At 40.3% G+C, this 16902-nt stretch overlaps 2 protein-coding genes across 4 annotated transcripts; one reads left to right on the top strand and one right to left on the bottom strand.

Annotated features, from left to right (window-relative positions):
- The first annotated feature begins 1997 nt into the window (after positions 1-1997).
- Positions 1998-8976, top strand: Cbl (E3 ubiquitin-protein ligase CBL). 2 transcript variants are annotated; one of them, XM_064686174.1, is made up of 7 exons: positions 1998-2231; positions 2299-2919; positions 2977-3384; positions 3634-3758; positions 3834-3955; positions 4018-4149; positions 5964-8976. In XM_064686174.1, the coding sequence occupies exons 2-7, from the start codon at positions 2369-2371 to the stop codon at positions 7311-7313; spliced, it is 2688 nt and encodes an 895-aa protein (XP_064542244.1). In that variant the 5' UTR covers positions 1998-2231; positions 2299-2368; the 3' UTR covers positions 7314-8976. The 2 variants fall into 2 exon arrangements, with proteins under 2 accessions (XP_064542244.1, XP_064542243.1); XM_064686173.1 differs by having other exon boundaries at positions 1998-2919.
- A 1753-nt stretch (positions 8977-10729) lies between these two features.
- Positions 10730-16902, bottom strand: Unr (cold shock domain-containing Unr). 2 transcript variants are annotated; one of them, XM_064686169.1, is made up of 10 exons: positions 16111-16902; positions 15058-15605; positions 14578-14969; positions 14300-14507; positions 13780-14247; positions 13561-13714; positions 13332-13501; positions 11870-12880; positions 11627-11804; positions 10730-11562 (listed from the first exon to the last, which is right to left on the bottom strand). In XM_064686169.1, the coding sequence occupies exons 1-10, from the start codon at positions 16145-16147 to the stop codon at positions 11546-11548; spliced, it is 3183 nt and encodes a 1060-aa protein (XP_064542239.1). In that variant the 5' UTR covers positions 16148-16902; the 3' UTR covers positions 10730-11545. The 2 variants fall into 2 exon arrangements, with proteins under 2 accessions (XP_064542239.1, XP_064542240.1); XM_064686170.1 differs by having other exon boundaries at positions 13780-14244.

Raw genomic sequence — 16902 nt, 5'->3', positions numbered from 1 at the left:
CCGAACAACACGAGAGAAAGGTTTGAATGACACTCACACTCGAATTTGCAATGCCATTTATATGAGTGAAAGGCAGCCGCAGCGCAGCAGCTGCGCAGCTGGCGTTAGTCGGGCGCCGCACAGTGGGGAGCTTGGAATATGGAAAATTTTTTCTTTTATTGGTTAAAGGGTGTTATTAATTATAAAGGCTAAAAATAATTGTTAATTGATTATTGGTACAGCTTATTGGTAATAAATATGTTCATAATTATAAAAAAAATTTGAGTTCTTTGTTGAATTTATATATTTTGTGTATATTGTAACTAGGTGGCGTTTCATTAAAATAATTTTATTTTTCTTTAATTACAGTATCAAAAGCAAATGTAGACAGTAAACTTAACTATCAATCTGAAAATCGAAATTGAAAAACCTTTAAAGATAAAACAATGGAAAACAGGAAGTTTTTACATGACCGACAATTGTTAGCTTTTTGCTGCCAGCTGGTCACACTGTGCGCCAGTGCGACGTCTTCGCAGTCGGCAGAGTGTGGGTCTTTGGTAGCATCGGTTTTGGTTGCGCTTAGCCATTGATTAAATGGAGTTGTCGGTATTTAAAATAACAACTTGGTCATGTTGTCTGCAACCTAATCGGTTTTGCGTACAAATTTAATTTGCCAAAAGTGGCAGCAAAATGCAACCAAAAAGGCGAACCGCATTTGAAATTATAACACACACATAGCATAGGCCCGCTGCCGCCTATAGGCAACATCTGTGCAGGCGGACTAGCGGACTGGCGGGGGGAGGGGTGGTCGTTTCGTCGCCGTAGAAAGTGCGCAGCCGCGCAGTTTGAAGTTGGAGTCGATGCCGATGCTCAAAGCCACAGACTTTGCTAGCTGGAAGCTGTGTTTATAGACTTGTCGACTTTTAAGCCATAAATTTTACGCCTGAGTGGCGTTGCGAATAAGGGTCACACACACACTCACACACACACAGACATACATGTATACCAATAGATACTGAAGCTCGCACATGAGCTTTGGCGGAGAGTCGCGTGCATAAAGAAAATTGAGTGGTGCAGCGGTGCAGCCGGCAGCCACCGCCTCCGCCGCCGCCGCCACCGCCGACGTCGCTGCTTAACGGCAAAAAAGAGGTCAGTAAGTGAACGTTTACAGTTAGTTTTTGGGCACCCAGACATGTAAGCGGCAAAATGCATTTGACAGCCGTGACACAGCAGCCACGGCCGCCCAGAACTAATGCTGCAGACCACCACTTTAAAAATTAATTAAAAGAAAGCCTGGCGTCTAACGCTGGAAAAAACCTTTGGCAGCATTGCAATTTCTTTTTGGCCATAACCAAGATTTGATGTCGTCGTCGTTGCCGTCGTCGTCGTCGTTGTTGTGGTTGTGGCTGTGCCTGCCAATAAAATGGAAAGTGAAAATTGTAGCTGCACTGCCAATGCATATTAAAAACAAAAAAAATAACACAAAAAAGTGTAATAAAAAAGATAGAAGCAAACGCAGCAGCATGGCAATAACAACGGCCACGCACCTGTTCTGCAGGTCGTGCGAGTTTTCTACGCTCTAATCACAGGCTTCCACAGGCCTGCGGCACATAGAAACAGCCCGAGTATTATATAAAAGTGATGATAGTGCGGGCCGTGTAGTAAAAGCGGAAATTATATGGCAGAATGGCAAAATCAAAAGTGGTTGTTGTGAATGCACTTGTGAAAATCTGCCATGAAATGCCAATTTTGATTTGATGAGCCACTAGCATGCATCGTTATTTGCCGATTTTCTCCGTTTCTAGTTTTTACCAATGTTATGCTAATTTTGTTGCAAATATATGCCCAGCTTGTTATCGTATTTTTGAAAAGTAACAGTTCACGCACTGCAGTCTTCAATTATTTGGGGCAACACTGGCAACACAAATTTGCGCTGCTCTCAGATTTTGCAGCACTGCATGCAGAGTGGCTGAACACACTTATCGATATTAGTGAAATCATCGATAGTTATGTTTAACATCGCTACTCACACACACACGGGCACACACATGTACGCACACAGCCACACTCATTGAAAAAGTCGGAGAATTGTGTGGGAAAAAATATCGTCTATAACTAACTACGAAACGCGCAAATTGTGCAAATGCGGATGCCCAGTAGCAAAGGCAAAGTGAACGTTTGATAATTGTGGGTGCGCTGGCTGTTTGGGCAGCTGAAAATTCATGTTGTCGCTGTAACGCAGCGCAGTGAGTGTATGTGTGTGCATGTGCGTGTGTGTGTGAAGAGTGAAACCTACAACTTTACTCCCCAAACCAACAGCCACACCAACAACAACGACGACGACAACAACAACAACAGCAGCAGCAGCGCAGCAGTGTTGAGAGAAAAGATGGCGACGAGTCGCACCAGTCGCATACAATCACAACCAAAAATTTTTCCTTCAATCTTTTCTAAATTACATGGAGCCATCTCAGAGGCATGCGTCTCACAGCGTCTATCGACGGACAAGAAGACGCTGGAGAAAACGTGGAAACTGATGGACAAGGTGGTCAAATTGTGTCAACAGCCGAAAATGAATTTAAAAAACAGTCCACCCTTCATATTGGACATACTGCCCGACACGTATCAGCGTTTGCGTTTAATATATTCCAAAAACGAGGATCAAATGCATCTGCTGCACGCCAACGAGCACTTCAATGTCTTCATCAATAATCTAATGCGTAAATGCAAACAGGCCATCAAATTGTTCAAGGAGGGCAAGGAGAAAATGTTCGACGAGAACTCACATTATCGCCGCAACTTGACCAAACTTAGTTTGGTCTTCTCACACATGCTCAGCGAGCTAAAAGCTATCTTTCCCAACGGTGTCTTTGCGGGCGATCAGTTTCGAATCACCAAGGCGGATGCAGCCGATTTCTGGAAGAGTAACTTTGGCAACAGGTAAGGGACACTCTTCAATCCCAACCAACATTCAGTAATAAACACTATTATTTCCAGTACATTGGTGCCTTGGAAAATATTCCGTCAGGAGCTGAATAAAGTGCATCCGATATCGTCAGGGCTGGAGGCGATGGCCCTGAAAACGACCATAGATCTGACGTGCAATGATTATATATCGAATTTTGAATTCGATGTATTCACGCGTCTATTTCAGCCGTGGGTCACATTGCTGCGCAACTGGCAAATCCTGGCCGTCACCCATCCCGGCTATGTGGCCTTTCTCACCTACGACGAGGTGAAGGCGCGCCTGCAGCGCTACATACACAAGGCAGGCAGCTATGTATTTCGTTTATCCTGCACACGCCTCGGCCAATGGGCCATTGGCTACGTGACGGCAGATGGGGAAATATTGCAAACAATACCGCAAAACAAATCGCTGTGCCAGGCGCTGCTCGATGGTCATCGGTAAGGAATATGATATCCGGCTTAAATGCTGCTTCGTTAAATGTGCTTCTGTTTTGGTAACTGCATGCACATGTATTAGTGAGCTTTTAGCTATGCTGCATACGCTGCGCTTTCAGCTTGCACCGCGTGCACGTCCGCGTGCCTCATCTTGTATTTATTATAGAAAATATTTGCGCCTACCTGCTTCTATTTCCTGTTTAATTTGTAGTTTCTTGTAATTAATTGTAACTGTTTTTTCTCTGCCTTTAGCGAGGGCTTTTACTTATATCCCGATGGCCAGGCCTACAATCCGGATCTGTCGTCTGCCGTGCAAAGTCCAACCGAGGATCACATAACGGTCACACAAGAGCAATACGAGCTGTACTGTGAAATGGGTAAGTTTGCAATTGAACGCTGCCCGTTAACGAAACTTAAATACTCTCTCTTTTAACACCCTCACGCGCTTGCAGGCAGCACCTTTCAGCTATGCAAAATCTGCGCAGAGAACGATAAGGATATACGCATCGAGCCCTGCGGTCATTTGCTGTGCACGCCCTGTCTCACCGCCTGGCAGGTGGACTCGGAGGGACAGGTAAGCGGACCGTGTAAAATTCATTTAAAAAAAACTAAATTCTAATGCGCTTTATGCTGCAGGGCTGTCCATTTTGTCGTGCGGAGATCAAGGGCACCGAACAGATCGTTGTGGATGCCTTCGATCCGCGCAAGCAACACAATCGGAATGCAACGAATGGACGACAACTGCAGCAGGACGATGACGATACAGAGGTATAGTTTAGTGCAGCGCTTATCAAAATAAAGCCTTTTGACGCCTGCCCCGCGCTGCCCGCCTGTGCTGCCTCTCTCTTATACATATATATATATACATATACATATAATCTTATTACGTTAACATATATATATCAAGTTTGGTTCGTTTATATATACATTTATATATATATATATAGATAGACGTTCTACTATATATTAAGTTTAATGTTTAGCGATTTTGATTTAAATTATTAGCTACAATTTTCATTGCAACTAACAGCAGTGCGCACACAAGACGACGAGCAACAAACCAATTGTAGAGTAGTGTTTAATATGTATGTATATATGATGCATATGCTTGTATGTATTTATTTATTTATGTATTCATGCGCGCTGAGCGGAAGTTACTCATCAGCGGCTCGTTTTTTTTTTCTTTTATCAACAACGCTCGCATCTATCAGTTTTGTCTGTGCACTCTGTTTCGTTGTTTTGTTTCGTTTTGTTGATTGCTTCTTTCCCTCCTTTCTTTCATTCGCTCGCTCGCCTCTGTTTATGATTCATTTGAATAGTTTGTGTTATTATCATCATATGCGCGTAGTACATGCAACAATTCTCAAACTCGACTATCATTAAGCAAAAAAAAAAAAAGAAAATTATATAAATATTTGTATTCCCATTTGCCCCCCTTTTAAACTGTTGTAAATATCTAGTTATTAGTGTCATTTTTATTGTACTACAAGCAAAAAAACAAATACCCTGTATTCGAAACCCGTTCTGCCTACAGTATATACCCCCGTCTCCCACTCCCCCCCTTCCATATGAAAACAAAAAACTGATGGTATTTTTTTTAGTTTATGATTTGATACTTCCAAAGATATGTTTAGTTCATGATTTATAATTTTTTGTGTTTGTTTTAGTTTTGCAATTCGGTTTTCATTTAGAGTTTATATATATATATACGATATATAGATATATGTATTTGTGTTTTCTAAGACTGTAATTTATTAATAATAATATTTAAAAACAAAAAACAAAGGCTAAAACAATGGTCGCGGCCAATTGCATATTGTATGTATAATCATCATTAACATAATTATTATTATTATAATTATTATTTTTATTGTAGTTAGCTAGCTCTTAACTGTCACAAGCCTAGGCCAGAATTTATGTAAAACATTTAAAGTATTAGCAAAAGAACATTTAAAAACATTGTGTATGTGTGCGTCTGTGTGTGTGTGTGCTTTCGTTTTTATCATTCATTATTTAAATTTTTTCGGCTCAGCTCGTTTCCTTAACATAGGCCTCAGCATACATCGATTTAGTTTATTTCAATTAATAATTATTTATGTTTTAATTGTAATACACTGCAATTTAAATATATATATATTTATTATATATATATATACATGCAAGTTTTTAGCGTTAAATTTTAATTTTGATTTCCTTAATAAGTTTTTAAATATGCCTAATTCTAAAATGAACAAGAAAAAGTGAACAGCAAAAAAAATATATAATATATATGTGTATAAATATTTAGAAAAATTGGTTTTAATTGTTTTTGGCGTGCTGCTACGTTATTAATTTTTTTTTGACATATTTATTTGGAATAGTTTTATGTTTATATTTTTTGTCTACAGTTATGTTGTTGCGTTGTTGTTGTTGTTGTTGTTCTTGCTCCTTTTCTTTGATCCTTGTTGTTGTGCATGTCCAGCAAACTTTTGACTTGCCGCCTTGTTGCTCTAGGGGCATGCGCCTTCTTAACCAAATCCAAACAGAATATATCAAACCAAAGCCCTGATCTCAACTGACCAGACACAATTCACATCCTGCAGGATATGGGCGACTTCAATATAGCCACCTCGTCGTTGCACGCGCTCAGCACCTCGGCCGCGTCACAGTCCTCCATGGAGAAGCATAGTCCGCACACGTCGCCGCGCCTGGGCAGACGCAGCACCACGCCCAGCCTGATGGCGGTGCAAAACGATCTCTATGCCGGCGGTACGCCAGCGCTCAGCCTGCCCAGCGGCAGCAGCAGCTGCAGCAGCAGCATCAGCGGCGGCTCCTCCTCCACAACAAACTGCAACCAGCAGCAACCGCAGCCCTCGGCGCCGCCTGCTGCGACGGTCATCAGCAATGGCAGCGGCGGCAGCGGCGGCAGCAGCGGCAGCAGCAACAACAGCAGCAGCAGCAGCTCCACGCAGAAGACAACAAATCGGATGAGCGCACCGCTGATTGGCTCCAGTGTGATCAACTCGACCTATGGCCAGAAGTTGCCCAGCAAAACGGACAATGGCTCGGCCAGCGACACGGCCTCCATTAGCTCCTATGCCATACTACAGAATCTGCAGGATGGCGCCAGCTCCAGCGCAACAGCAGCAGCAGCAGCAGCTGGTGGAGGAGGAGGAGGAGGAGGTGCTGTGGCACCGCCGCTGCCGCCGCGCAAATCACCCGGCATGGAGACGCCCGTCAAGCCCAGCAATGCGACACCGTCGAGCAGCAAGAGCATCGACAACATCCAGTGTAGCCTGGACAATGTGCCGCCACAGACCACGGCGCCGCCGATACCGCCGCATGTGAGCAGCAGCGTGGACACCTTGGCGGAGGATTTGATGCGACAGCAGCGCATTGCGAGCAGCACCACGTCGCCGGTGCTGTCGCTGCTGGACGAGATGATGGTCGAGGTGGGTCCGGCGGAGACCATCAGCGGTGTCATCGACACACGTCCGCTGGAGGCGCGCGGCACGCTGCCCGCCAACAACACCAGCAGCAGCAGCAGCAACAACAATAGCAACAACAACAACAGCAGCAGCAGTGGCTGCAGTGGAGCCCAGGATGCGGCCAGTTCGCACTATACGCAACTGTGCACCACGACGACCAGTGCGGCGGCTCTGGCGGCAGCCGCTGCGCTGGCCAATGGCAAGAAGATGACGCTGAAGCAGCCAACGCCAGCTGGGCCGGCAAATGCTGGCCAACAGCCGCTGCTCTATGCGAACGTGACGATCAATCAAAAAGACTGTGCCGGCACTGTGCCCTACGAGAATATCAATCTGGAGTATATTGCGCGCCTGATGAACGCCGGCTACTCCAAGGAGAATGCCATCACGGCGCTGGGCATCTCGCGCAACAACATCGAAATGGCTGGCGATATTTTGCGCGAGTTTGTCTCCAAGAATAGCGTCTAAAACGTGCCACGCCCACCCGCCCCCAGCCGCCCAGTGTGATCCCCGCCCGGAGGAGCAGCGATAGTAACTGTCGCCTGTTGTTGATTATGATTACGATGATGATGATGATGATGATGATGATGATATGATCCCAGAACAAAGCAAAAGGCAGCTGATAAATCATAAGCATAATTTGAAGCTCTCATTACGCTCTCTCTCTCTCTCTCAATCTATATAAATATTTATATATATCTATATATATATATGACTTTCTCCAACTCGCTTTAAGAGCACCTCGCCCCCTTCCACCCCCCCCCTCCCGCCACACACACACACACACCCACTTCATCTAGATTAACGCTAAGTTAGCAGCCCAATAAACACACACACACACACACACGCACACCCATTCTTGGCGTAGCCAGCACAAGCAATTAGGCGTAAAAAATTCGTTCGTTCTCTTTAAAGAAAATATTTAATAATAAAACAAAAATATATATATTTGAAAAATCGTCAAATTCTCACACTATTTAAAGCAAACAAATTAAGCACAGCCCATTTATATCAAATATATAGCTATATAAACACGTATATTAAGACGTATTTACTTCCTATTAAGAAACCAAAAAAAAAAAACGAATTAAAATCAAAAAGCGCAAGAGAAAAACATCTTATATACGCGGTTCTAAACGAAACAAATAATTGCCCACCCCGAATGAACTAAAAATTTATATTATGCTCTCTTACCAAATAAAAGACAAGAACCATAAACACCCCACACACACACACACACACACACACACACACACACACACACACGCACATGCTAATAGCGCCCCAGAGCGAAAAGCAAACAATTTTAATTGGTGCATCGGCAATCATGAGAAAATACACAGAAAGCGTTCCAAAATTCATGCCACACACACACACATTATATACATTATATAAAATGCCTTTGATGCCAATTCAGTGACTTGGCCCTGATTTTCCTTAACCGATTTAGCAATATTACCAAATACAAAGAATAAAAAAAGAAAAAAACAAAAAACACCAAAGCAAATCCGATGCACTATCAAAGTTTACCTCGATTTTTTATACAAAACTCAATGTTTTTTGTAATAGTATATTTGTAAGTTTATGCAATTAAAATACCGGAGCCGAAATTCGTTTTAAAAAGTAAATAAAAAAAAGAGAAATAAGGAAAATACAAAGAGAGAGAATCAAGGAATACCCAAGTTTGTATTACGGATAAACCATTTTTACAGAATTTATATATATATATATATATATTATATTGTATAATGCAATTAATCGGTTTTTTAATTCGTCAAAAAAGTTCTTAACCCCACACGCAATCTTTTGACATTTAGTATATCTACTAAAGCTAAGCGATATTACGATATATATATATATAGGCGATATAATCATGCGTAAACGAAAGCAAAGGCATAGAAAAAAAAACAAAAACAAATCAAACAAATCGAAAATCAATGCAATATTCACTATAAACAAATCAATGCAAGCGTAAACTTATAAGTAACATATAATTAAATAACATAACCTCAAACGAAACGAATAAACAAAATACTATTTATGAAATATTTGAATTTTAAGAAAACATCAGCGTTAAAACACAAAAGAAAAATCAAGAATAGAGCATAGCGAAAAAAAAAACAAATAGGAGTCTACAGTCAATAAAAATTAAAAAAAAAACAAATACAAACAAAAAGCAAATCGAGTTTTAAGGAGCGTCAAAATGCGATACCATACCATAGTCATGTCATGTAACCCGGAAATCTTAAGCAGATATAAATTATTCTTATAAATAAATATATTAAAAAAAAAACAAACAAAAACAAAAAGAAACCAAAAACAAAACAAACATCTTGTGTTTTGTTTTTTTTTTAGCAAAGGGTTTTCATGCTTAAATAATGTATAGTTAAAGAAATTGCCCGGCGTTGAACGACCGCAATTAATAAGCTCGTCTTCAAGCAACTTTTATCCCCACCGAAAATTCGACCCAAAATTTCTTCTGTAAGCAGACATTAAAGTTAAAGTTCCCCTGAAGCTCTGTAAATGTACGTATCTAATTTTCTATTATTATTTCTTATATATTAATCTATTATAATTTCCCAGTTAAACACAATTTTGTTTACCTTTATTGAAATATGTATTTATTTTTTTTATTATTTGACTTATATAGTTTGCGTTTTTTTTTTGTTGTTTTTCTTTCGTATTCAAGCACATATGTATTTGTTTTTGTTTTTGTTTTTTTTTGTATTTTTTTTGTTGCATTTTTTGTTGTGTATGTTTTACGATTTTTTTATGTTTTATATTTTATAAATAAGGATTAGTTGCTGTTCTGTTTTGTGTCTGTGCTGTTCATTTCATTGCATTGCATAAATCTCTAAACGCCTGCAGTTAACCTATTGCGGCATATCAGACGATATATATATGTATATATATATATATATATATATATATATATACACTATATATATAATAGCGTTATACATATTTAAAGTTACTATTTTAATCTTGCTTGTTCATTTTGTTGTGTTGCTTAGTGTTTGTTTGTTTTCTTGTTGTTGTAGTTGTATATATGTATAACATGGCTATAGTAGGACGTACTGATCCCAAATTTGTTGTTAGCTTGTTAAATGGTTTTTGTTTTTGTTTTTTTTTTGTTTTGTTTTAGTAATTGAAATTCATAATTTTGTTTCACAATATTTGCTCTTTGTTTCCGACACGATCTCTTTGTATTTTTTTTTATATTTTTTTTGTTTTATGTTTTTATATTTTGTTTTACTATATATATATACTTTAATATTTAAAAATACATTTTTAAAAATTAATTTTTGTTATCTTTCATTAAATGGTTTCAACAGATTTGGCGCAGCAAATTACATTTGCTCTTCTACATCCTCACACAAGACTTTTAGTTATGTTTTCTTTTTGTTAATAATTAATATTATTTTCTTGCTTTTTTTTGTGTGTTAGTTACAAAGTTCGATTTCTAAATATTGTTTTTGTTTTGTTTTTTTTTTTATAAATAATAAATATGTTTTGTATATGTAAGATGTATATGCATGTATGTATGTATGTATGTGTTTTGTATAAGTTAATGCAACCCTTTGAATGCAGCAAAAAAATTCGTGAAACAACAACATACACAGATAATATATATATACTCGATAGAGTGTTTTGGTGTTGAAATGTTACAAACGAAATCAAGACTTTGTTTGCTATAAATACTTCATACTTTCATTTTCCTCTTGTTGTATACAATCATCATAATAAATATATTTGCCAGTTTAACAGTAAAGACTTCAAAGAAGCTATGAAAGAACATTTTGCGAGAATTATTAGAATAGAGTAAGAGAATAGAGCATATATAAGTAGAGAAAAGAAATAACTATCTACGCATCTATGGCATATAGTGTTTTTGTTTGTTTGTTTGTTTACTTTTTGTTATTTGTTTGTCTAATGCACATATGCAAGGATTTCGTTGCCATTATACAATAATTGTTTACATTTTTTTGTATCTCTTAATATGCTATAGATTTCATTTTATATATGCTAAAATTAAATTAAAGCAAAACTAGTTGAAAAATAGTATACGTATACACACAATTTGGTTTCATCTCTCAGACACTTGAATTTCAGTTTTAAGCAGCGCACAACTTCAATATAACAGAAAAAAATACAGACTGCAATTGATTACAATTAGGAGTTTAGGGCCCTGGTTTAATGGTTAATGCGTAAGTTTACGTAAAATTTCGTTTAGTTTTAGCTTTAGTTTTTTTTTTGTAATATTTTCTTATTTTTTTTTTTTTTCGTTTTATATATTTATCAGACACGTAGAAATTGTTTTGGAGTTGCCGTTTAGTATTCATCATAATTATACATATATGTATGTGTGGTGTATGCCATATGTTTTGCTATCAATTATTATTATCGTTTCAAATAGTGTTTTGCTTCTAAGTTAATATACTTAATAAATGTATGCTTGTTTGTATTCATTGATAATATGGTTGTTTAGAGACAAGTTCACAATGTAGTTCTGTAGTTGCGTAATTGTTGTTAATTTATATTTGCAGTTCCTGTGCCATCTTTGTGTATGGTAAGCCTTGTTTATGTGTAGCGTACAAGAATATATATATATATATATAGATATATATGTATATATAGTTGTATATGTGTGTGTGTGTGTATGCATTGTCTTTAATTTGCATCAAATATCTGATTTGGAATTACTCCATAATGGCGCCTGTAAGCAACGAGAATATGAATTTAATACACATTTTAATTAGTTAATTTATTAATTAACGCACCTGGAATGCGTGGATGGCGCGCGAGTATAGAGAAGCCCTTGCCCTGCGGCCCCTTGGGTGCGCGTATCAATATCAAACGCGGCACACCGTCATCGCCATTGAGCTTAAGGCGCGAGATCAGACGATCGGGACGATCGTTTATTTTTAAAACATTGCAAGCCGAAGATTTGCCATTGCGCTGCAAATAGAATGTACGATTAAATAAACTGCCAAATTTAAGCAGAGCTTTAAGCTGTTGCTCACCTGATTGGTAACCACGGAGAACTCGACGGTATCGCCAGGATGTAGAGCCACCGTGTTGCCCTGTACCTCGGACATGTGAAAGAATAACTTCTTGCCGTCTTCGACCTCGAAATTGAGAAAACCAAATTGACCCTTGATGGAGTCGACAGTTGCACGTTTCTTTTGCCGCACCGCATTCACCTCTGCCGCCCGGCCGCTCTCATCGATGCGAAAGCTAACCAGATCGCCCTTCTGCAACAGATCGCGCTTATTCACCAAACTGGTGATGCCAAATTCATGCTGTGAAATGATTGTGGTGCGCTGCTCATCGAGTATCTCAATTAGGCCGGCATATTCCTGCTGGTCCGGATTGATGCAGCGCAATGGACGCGCCACAACGCCATTGTGCACCGTCTCCAGCAACGCCGGCTGCGGTATTGAGTTCTTTGGCAAAGTGCGCACATTCTCAGCGGGCAAGCAATTGCCCGAAACGGAGGTGTTGCCATTTGGCGCCAGTGTATACTCGACCTCCTGACCCAGCTCAAGCCAATTGGGATTGCCCTGATAGTTGCTAAAGTGAAAGAATACCTCCTCATCGTGCGACAGCGTCTCGATGAAGCCAAAATTCTCCTTGATAACGGCTATAAAACCACGATACAACTGCCCGCTAGCGGCCTCAACATTCGCATGATTATTATTCTCCAGCTTAAAGTCCTCAATGTGGGGCGTTGAAATCTGCTGAGTGGTGGCATTGCTACCGACGCTGCTGTTGCTGCTGCTGCCGCCACCAGGGCTGCCGTGCATTATATAACCATTCTGCATGGAGCTGGCATTCGAGCTGATGCCATTTGAGAGCAGCACTTGATCGTTCTGATTTAGATTGGCAACTGGTTGTTGTGGTTGTTGTTGTTGAGCAGCTGTTTGCTGGCTTAAAAGTTGTTGTTGCTGCTGTTGCGCCTGCTGTTGTTGTTGTTGCTGTTGCAGCGATACTTGCTGCACATTGACAGCTATAAATTCCTTGTTACGTTTAACCTGTAAAGAGGGAAGCGGAGCACAAGATTAGATTTTATCGAGAAACGGGTGCAGTCTTTTAACTCTTCAACTCAATTTCAGTTGAGTTTCGGATCAAATAGCATAAATAGATATAATGTATAAGACAGAATGTGTATAGAGGCTGCACTTGCGATTGGGCAGAGGCGCATTTTGTGATGCTGGCAGACAGACAGATCAGTCTCCCTGTCTGTCTGCCTTTTTATCTGTCTGTCTGTCCGTCTACTTGTCTGTCTCCCCGTCTGTCTGCTTGCCTTTCGGTCAGTGTGTTTCTGGCGTCTGTAAGTCTGCCTGTCTTCTTGTCTGCCTTTCTGTCTGTCTATCTTTCTATTTGTCTGCCAGTCTACCAGCCTGTTTTCCTGTCTATCTATATGGCTGTCTGCCTGTCTTATGGCTACACATATAACTTTTATTCCTTGCAAACATAACCCACCATGTAAATATCGAAGCGCACACGCTCGCCAACTCTTGGTGGTTTTTCGCAGTCTTTAAGAAAATACATAATAGTCTTTTTAACATCGCCATGCTCGTAGGTGATGACGCCACCCTCGAAGCGATCCTGAGATTTAATGGGACTCTTGGGCGCCTCGCGTGTCACGGTGCCTGCAACAATAGATAACCAAAATTAGAATTAGGAATTCTTTGGATGGATTTAAGCTCACCCTCAATGTTGTTGGCCATTAGAGTTTCAAATTGCACAGTATTGGGCGGCAAATGTTGAATGCGTATGGCCTGCAGACGCGAGTTGTTATAGGCCAAGCCGGGCTCCTGAATGACAGTAAACTCCACCTCATCATTGACATCGATTTCACGGCTCTGCGGGGAGGGATAATAAGGAGATTATTATAGAAAACGCAACAAAATTTCGTGAGCTAACTAACCGTATCGAGAACCTCCGTAAAGTGGAAAAACAAACGCACTTGACGCTCCACGCAGCGCAAGAATCCAAAGCCCTCCTTCAGTGAGGCAATTGTGCCCTGTTCACGCTTCTCGCCGGAAACCTTGAACGTTTCGTCCAGCAACGCTATGGAGGTGGCACGCTGCAGCTGATCCCGCCGATCGGTAGCCAATAGGAATTGCACCCAATCGCCGTGGCGTAAAGTAAAATCACCCTTCTGGTCCTTATCGCCAAATGGCACCTCCACCTCGGAGTAGTCGGGTGCCCGATAACGTATGCGACCTGGCAACGGATCATTGTTCTGACGCACCGCATTGTTGCGATCGAGCGATTTGAGCACTTGGCCCTTGTAAATGGTGCTATCGACATCCTCGAAGATGACCGATCCGGGTGGTAAGCGCGTTATGTTGCAGGCAAACTCCCGGCCCTGCGGAGGCACGGAGGCAGACTGCTATTGTTAGTGTGATATGAAGTACTTGTTGATAATCATCAGCTCTACTTACGCTTCGCGTTTGTATGGTAAACTCGACATCGTCGCCGGGTCGCAGCTCAACATTGCCCTCGGCCTCGGAGAAGTGAAAGAAAATCTCTTTAACCACATCGGCGCGTTCAATAAAACCAAAAGATTCCTTCATCGAGCAGACAACGCCGCGATACTTAACAGGCTGGGCCGGATTCTCCAGGCGTATATGGCAGGCGCCCAGGTTGCCTCTGTAGGTGGACAATAATTGAGTATAAGAGATATAATTATATATATTATAGGGTATATTTTCCCTCGCACCTTTGGTTCGTAGCGATCTGAAAGCTGACCTTGTCGCCAGCACGCAAATTGACATTGCCCTCGACATCGTCTTTGGTATAGGGTAAAAAGAAGCATTCGCCGCGATTCTCATAGCTAATGCGACCGGTTGTCTCACTGGAGTTGAGCACATTGTTGTTATCCGTGCGCAGCTCGGTGGTAACAGTGCCGGTGACACGCTCCTCGGAGAGCACAACCTCGGGCGCTATTTTCGAGACTTGACTAGCAATTGGTTTGCCGGTGCGCCGGTCATAGGTCATCTCAAACTCGACGGGATCACCAATTTTCAAATGATCAATATTGCCGCTGAACTGCGAGAAATGAAAGAAAAGACGCGCCTGTCGCTCGCAGCACTGAATAAAGCCATACGAATGCTGCCCAAAAGAGAAGAAATTCATGTTTAGAGTTGTTTCTTTGTGGAATGTATAATTAACAGATATTACTACTCGGTTAAAGACCCACCAGTAGCTTCTCAATGATGCCTGTTTCGCGCGTGGTCTGATTCGGATCGTTGGCACCGGATGCTGTGGCCGAGGAGTTGCTCGACTGCGAGCCGAAAATGGACGATGAGCTGCCGGCGCCGTTGTTCAGCACGCTGTTGGACTGAAAGACGCCAATTTGTGGCGGAGTTTGGATGATATCGTTGACCTCATTTGCATCAAACATGCCAATGCTAGGATGTTGCTGCTGCTGCTGTTGTTGTTGCTGCTGTTGTTGCTGCTGCTGCTGCTGTTGATGCTGCTGATGTTGATGCTGCTGCTGTTGCTGATGATGTTGCTGCTGTTGTTGCATATGTTGCTGCTGCTGCTGCTGATGATGATGCATGCTTTGCTGCTGCTGCGGCTGAGCCATGGCCAATTGCACGGCCGTAGCTGGCGGTCCATGCGACTGCGGCTGCAGACCCAACGTGGTGGAGTCCAGCGTAAAGGTCCCAATGGGCGGAAAAGTTGTAGGTATGTTCAAGTTCCGTATGGCAGTCATGTCGAAGCACTGCAAATTATCGTAGATTTCTGCAAGACGTTGAGAATGGGAAAAAATAATTAGTTTGACTAAGCATTTAATGCTAAAAAGCTTCTACATTTAAAAGGACAGGCACGGCTGATCAAGCACATTAATTGCTTTGTAGGGCCTGTGATAAATTTAATTGCCTTTTGCAAGGCTAGAAAACAAGCAACAGTTACTTAACATGTTCTGCTACTGAGTCTGTAAATAACATTTGACTTAAGCCCTGTTACATGTAGTTTAAAAGAAGATTTGCTTACATTTCTTTAACATGAGTTGTTTTAAAAGCTTGACATCTCATGTTAACGCGATTATTGCTTCTTATTATGTTTTATCTATATATATTTATACACTTCAGGTTTTTAAGACGGTTTTATTATAAGCTTGTTAGCTTACAATTTTATTAAAAGCATTTAAAGACAAGTTGTCTAGGCTATTGTTAGTAAAAGCACGCCAGTTGCTTAACATATTGTTTACAGATTATTAGTAAGGGGTTTTTTTTGCTGATCTTACCTTCGCCAGTGCGATATCCTTTGGATTGCGTATTCATGTTGTTAATTGTTTGCTTGTTTGGATGTTTTAAGAAAATGCTGATAGCGACTAGCACAAGGAGACTGGTTGTTGTTGATGATGTTGATGTTGTGATTGTTTTAATTGGTGTTGTTGATGATCAATCGATGACGAGAATGTTGAATGATTTTAAAGAGAGCGAGCGTGTTTTTTTTGAAGCTTTTCAAAAATTGAACTGCCTCCGGTTTTTTTTATTTTATATTTTTGGAATTATTTAAAATTTTTGTTTTTAATTATTTGTTTTATGTTAATTAATTAATTTATTTTTTTCGATTTTTTGTGTAATTTTTTGTATATCAAAGAGAAAAACTAAGCAATAAATACGTATTTGTTGTGTATATATATTTTGGCTAAACACTGGCACAAGAGGCACTGAAATTCCTTGTCTTCGAAGTTAATAAAGAAACAATCATTTGTTGTTGTTTTTGTTGTTGTTGTTGTTGTGGGTGGTCAACTTTCTTCGAGTTTTATTTTATGTTTATTTTTTTGGCCCGAAGAAACGTATGTAAAAATGCCGTTAAATTTAATGTAATGAACAGATTTAATTTTTATTAATTATTGTTGTTGTTAGTTGAAGTTGCGGCTGTTTTTGTGTTTTAAAAAAAATATATTCGTATTCTGATGAAAATGCATTTGCTGCTGTAGCTTGCCGTTGGTTGTTGTTGTAGTTAGATGAATAAACATTTATTTATTTTTTTTTTTTTAAATTTTTTTAAACTATTTATTGCGATTTGT

This window comes from Drosophila montana, unplaced genomic scaffold (assembly GCF_035044405.1).
Source record: "Drosophila montana isolate Dmon_TW-CO22-7 unplaced genomic scaffold, ASM3504440v1 contig_3175_1, whole genome shotgun sequence".
Classification (NCBI taxonomy): domain Eukaryota; kingdom Metazoa; phylum Arthropoda; class Insecta; order Diptera; family Drosophilidae; genus Drosophila; species Drosophila montana.
This window is presented reverse-complemented; position numbering and strand designations above follow the sequence as displayed.

Coding starts and splice junctions, on each gene's coding strand:
- Unr (XM_064686169.1), bottom strand. CDS start 16,147: ATGAATACGCAATCCAAAGGATATCGCACTGGCGAAG. Junction 13,715..13,779: donor TTACGGAGGTTCTCGATACG/GTTAGTTAGCTC, acceptor CCCTCCCCGCAG/AGCCGTGAAATCGATGTCAA. Junction 12,881..13,331: donor TGCGCTTCGATATTTACATG/GTGGGTTATGTT, acceptor CCCTCTTTACAG/GTTAAACGTAACAAGGAATT.
- Cbl (XM_064686173.1), top strand. CDS start 2,234: ATGTGTGTGCATGTGCGTGTGTGTGTGAAGAGTGAAACCTACAACTTT. Junction 3,385..3,633: donor GCGCTGCTCGATGGTCATCG/GTAAGGAATATG, acceptor CTCTGCCTTTAG/CGAGGGCTTTTACTTATATC. Junction 4,150..5,963: donor AGGACGATGACGATACAGAG/GTATAGTTTAGT, acceptor CACATCCTGCAG/GATATGGGCGACTTCAATAT.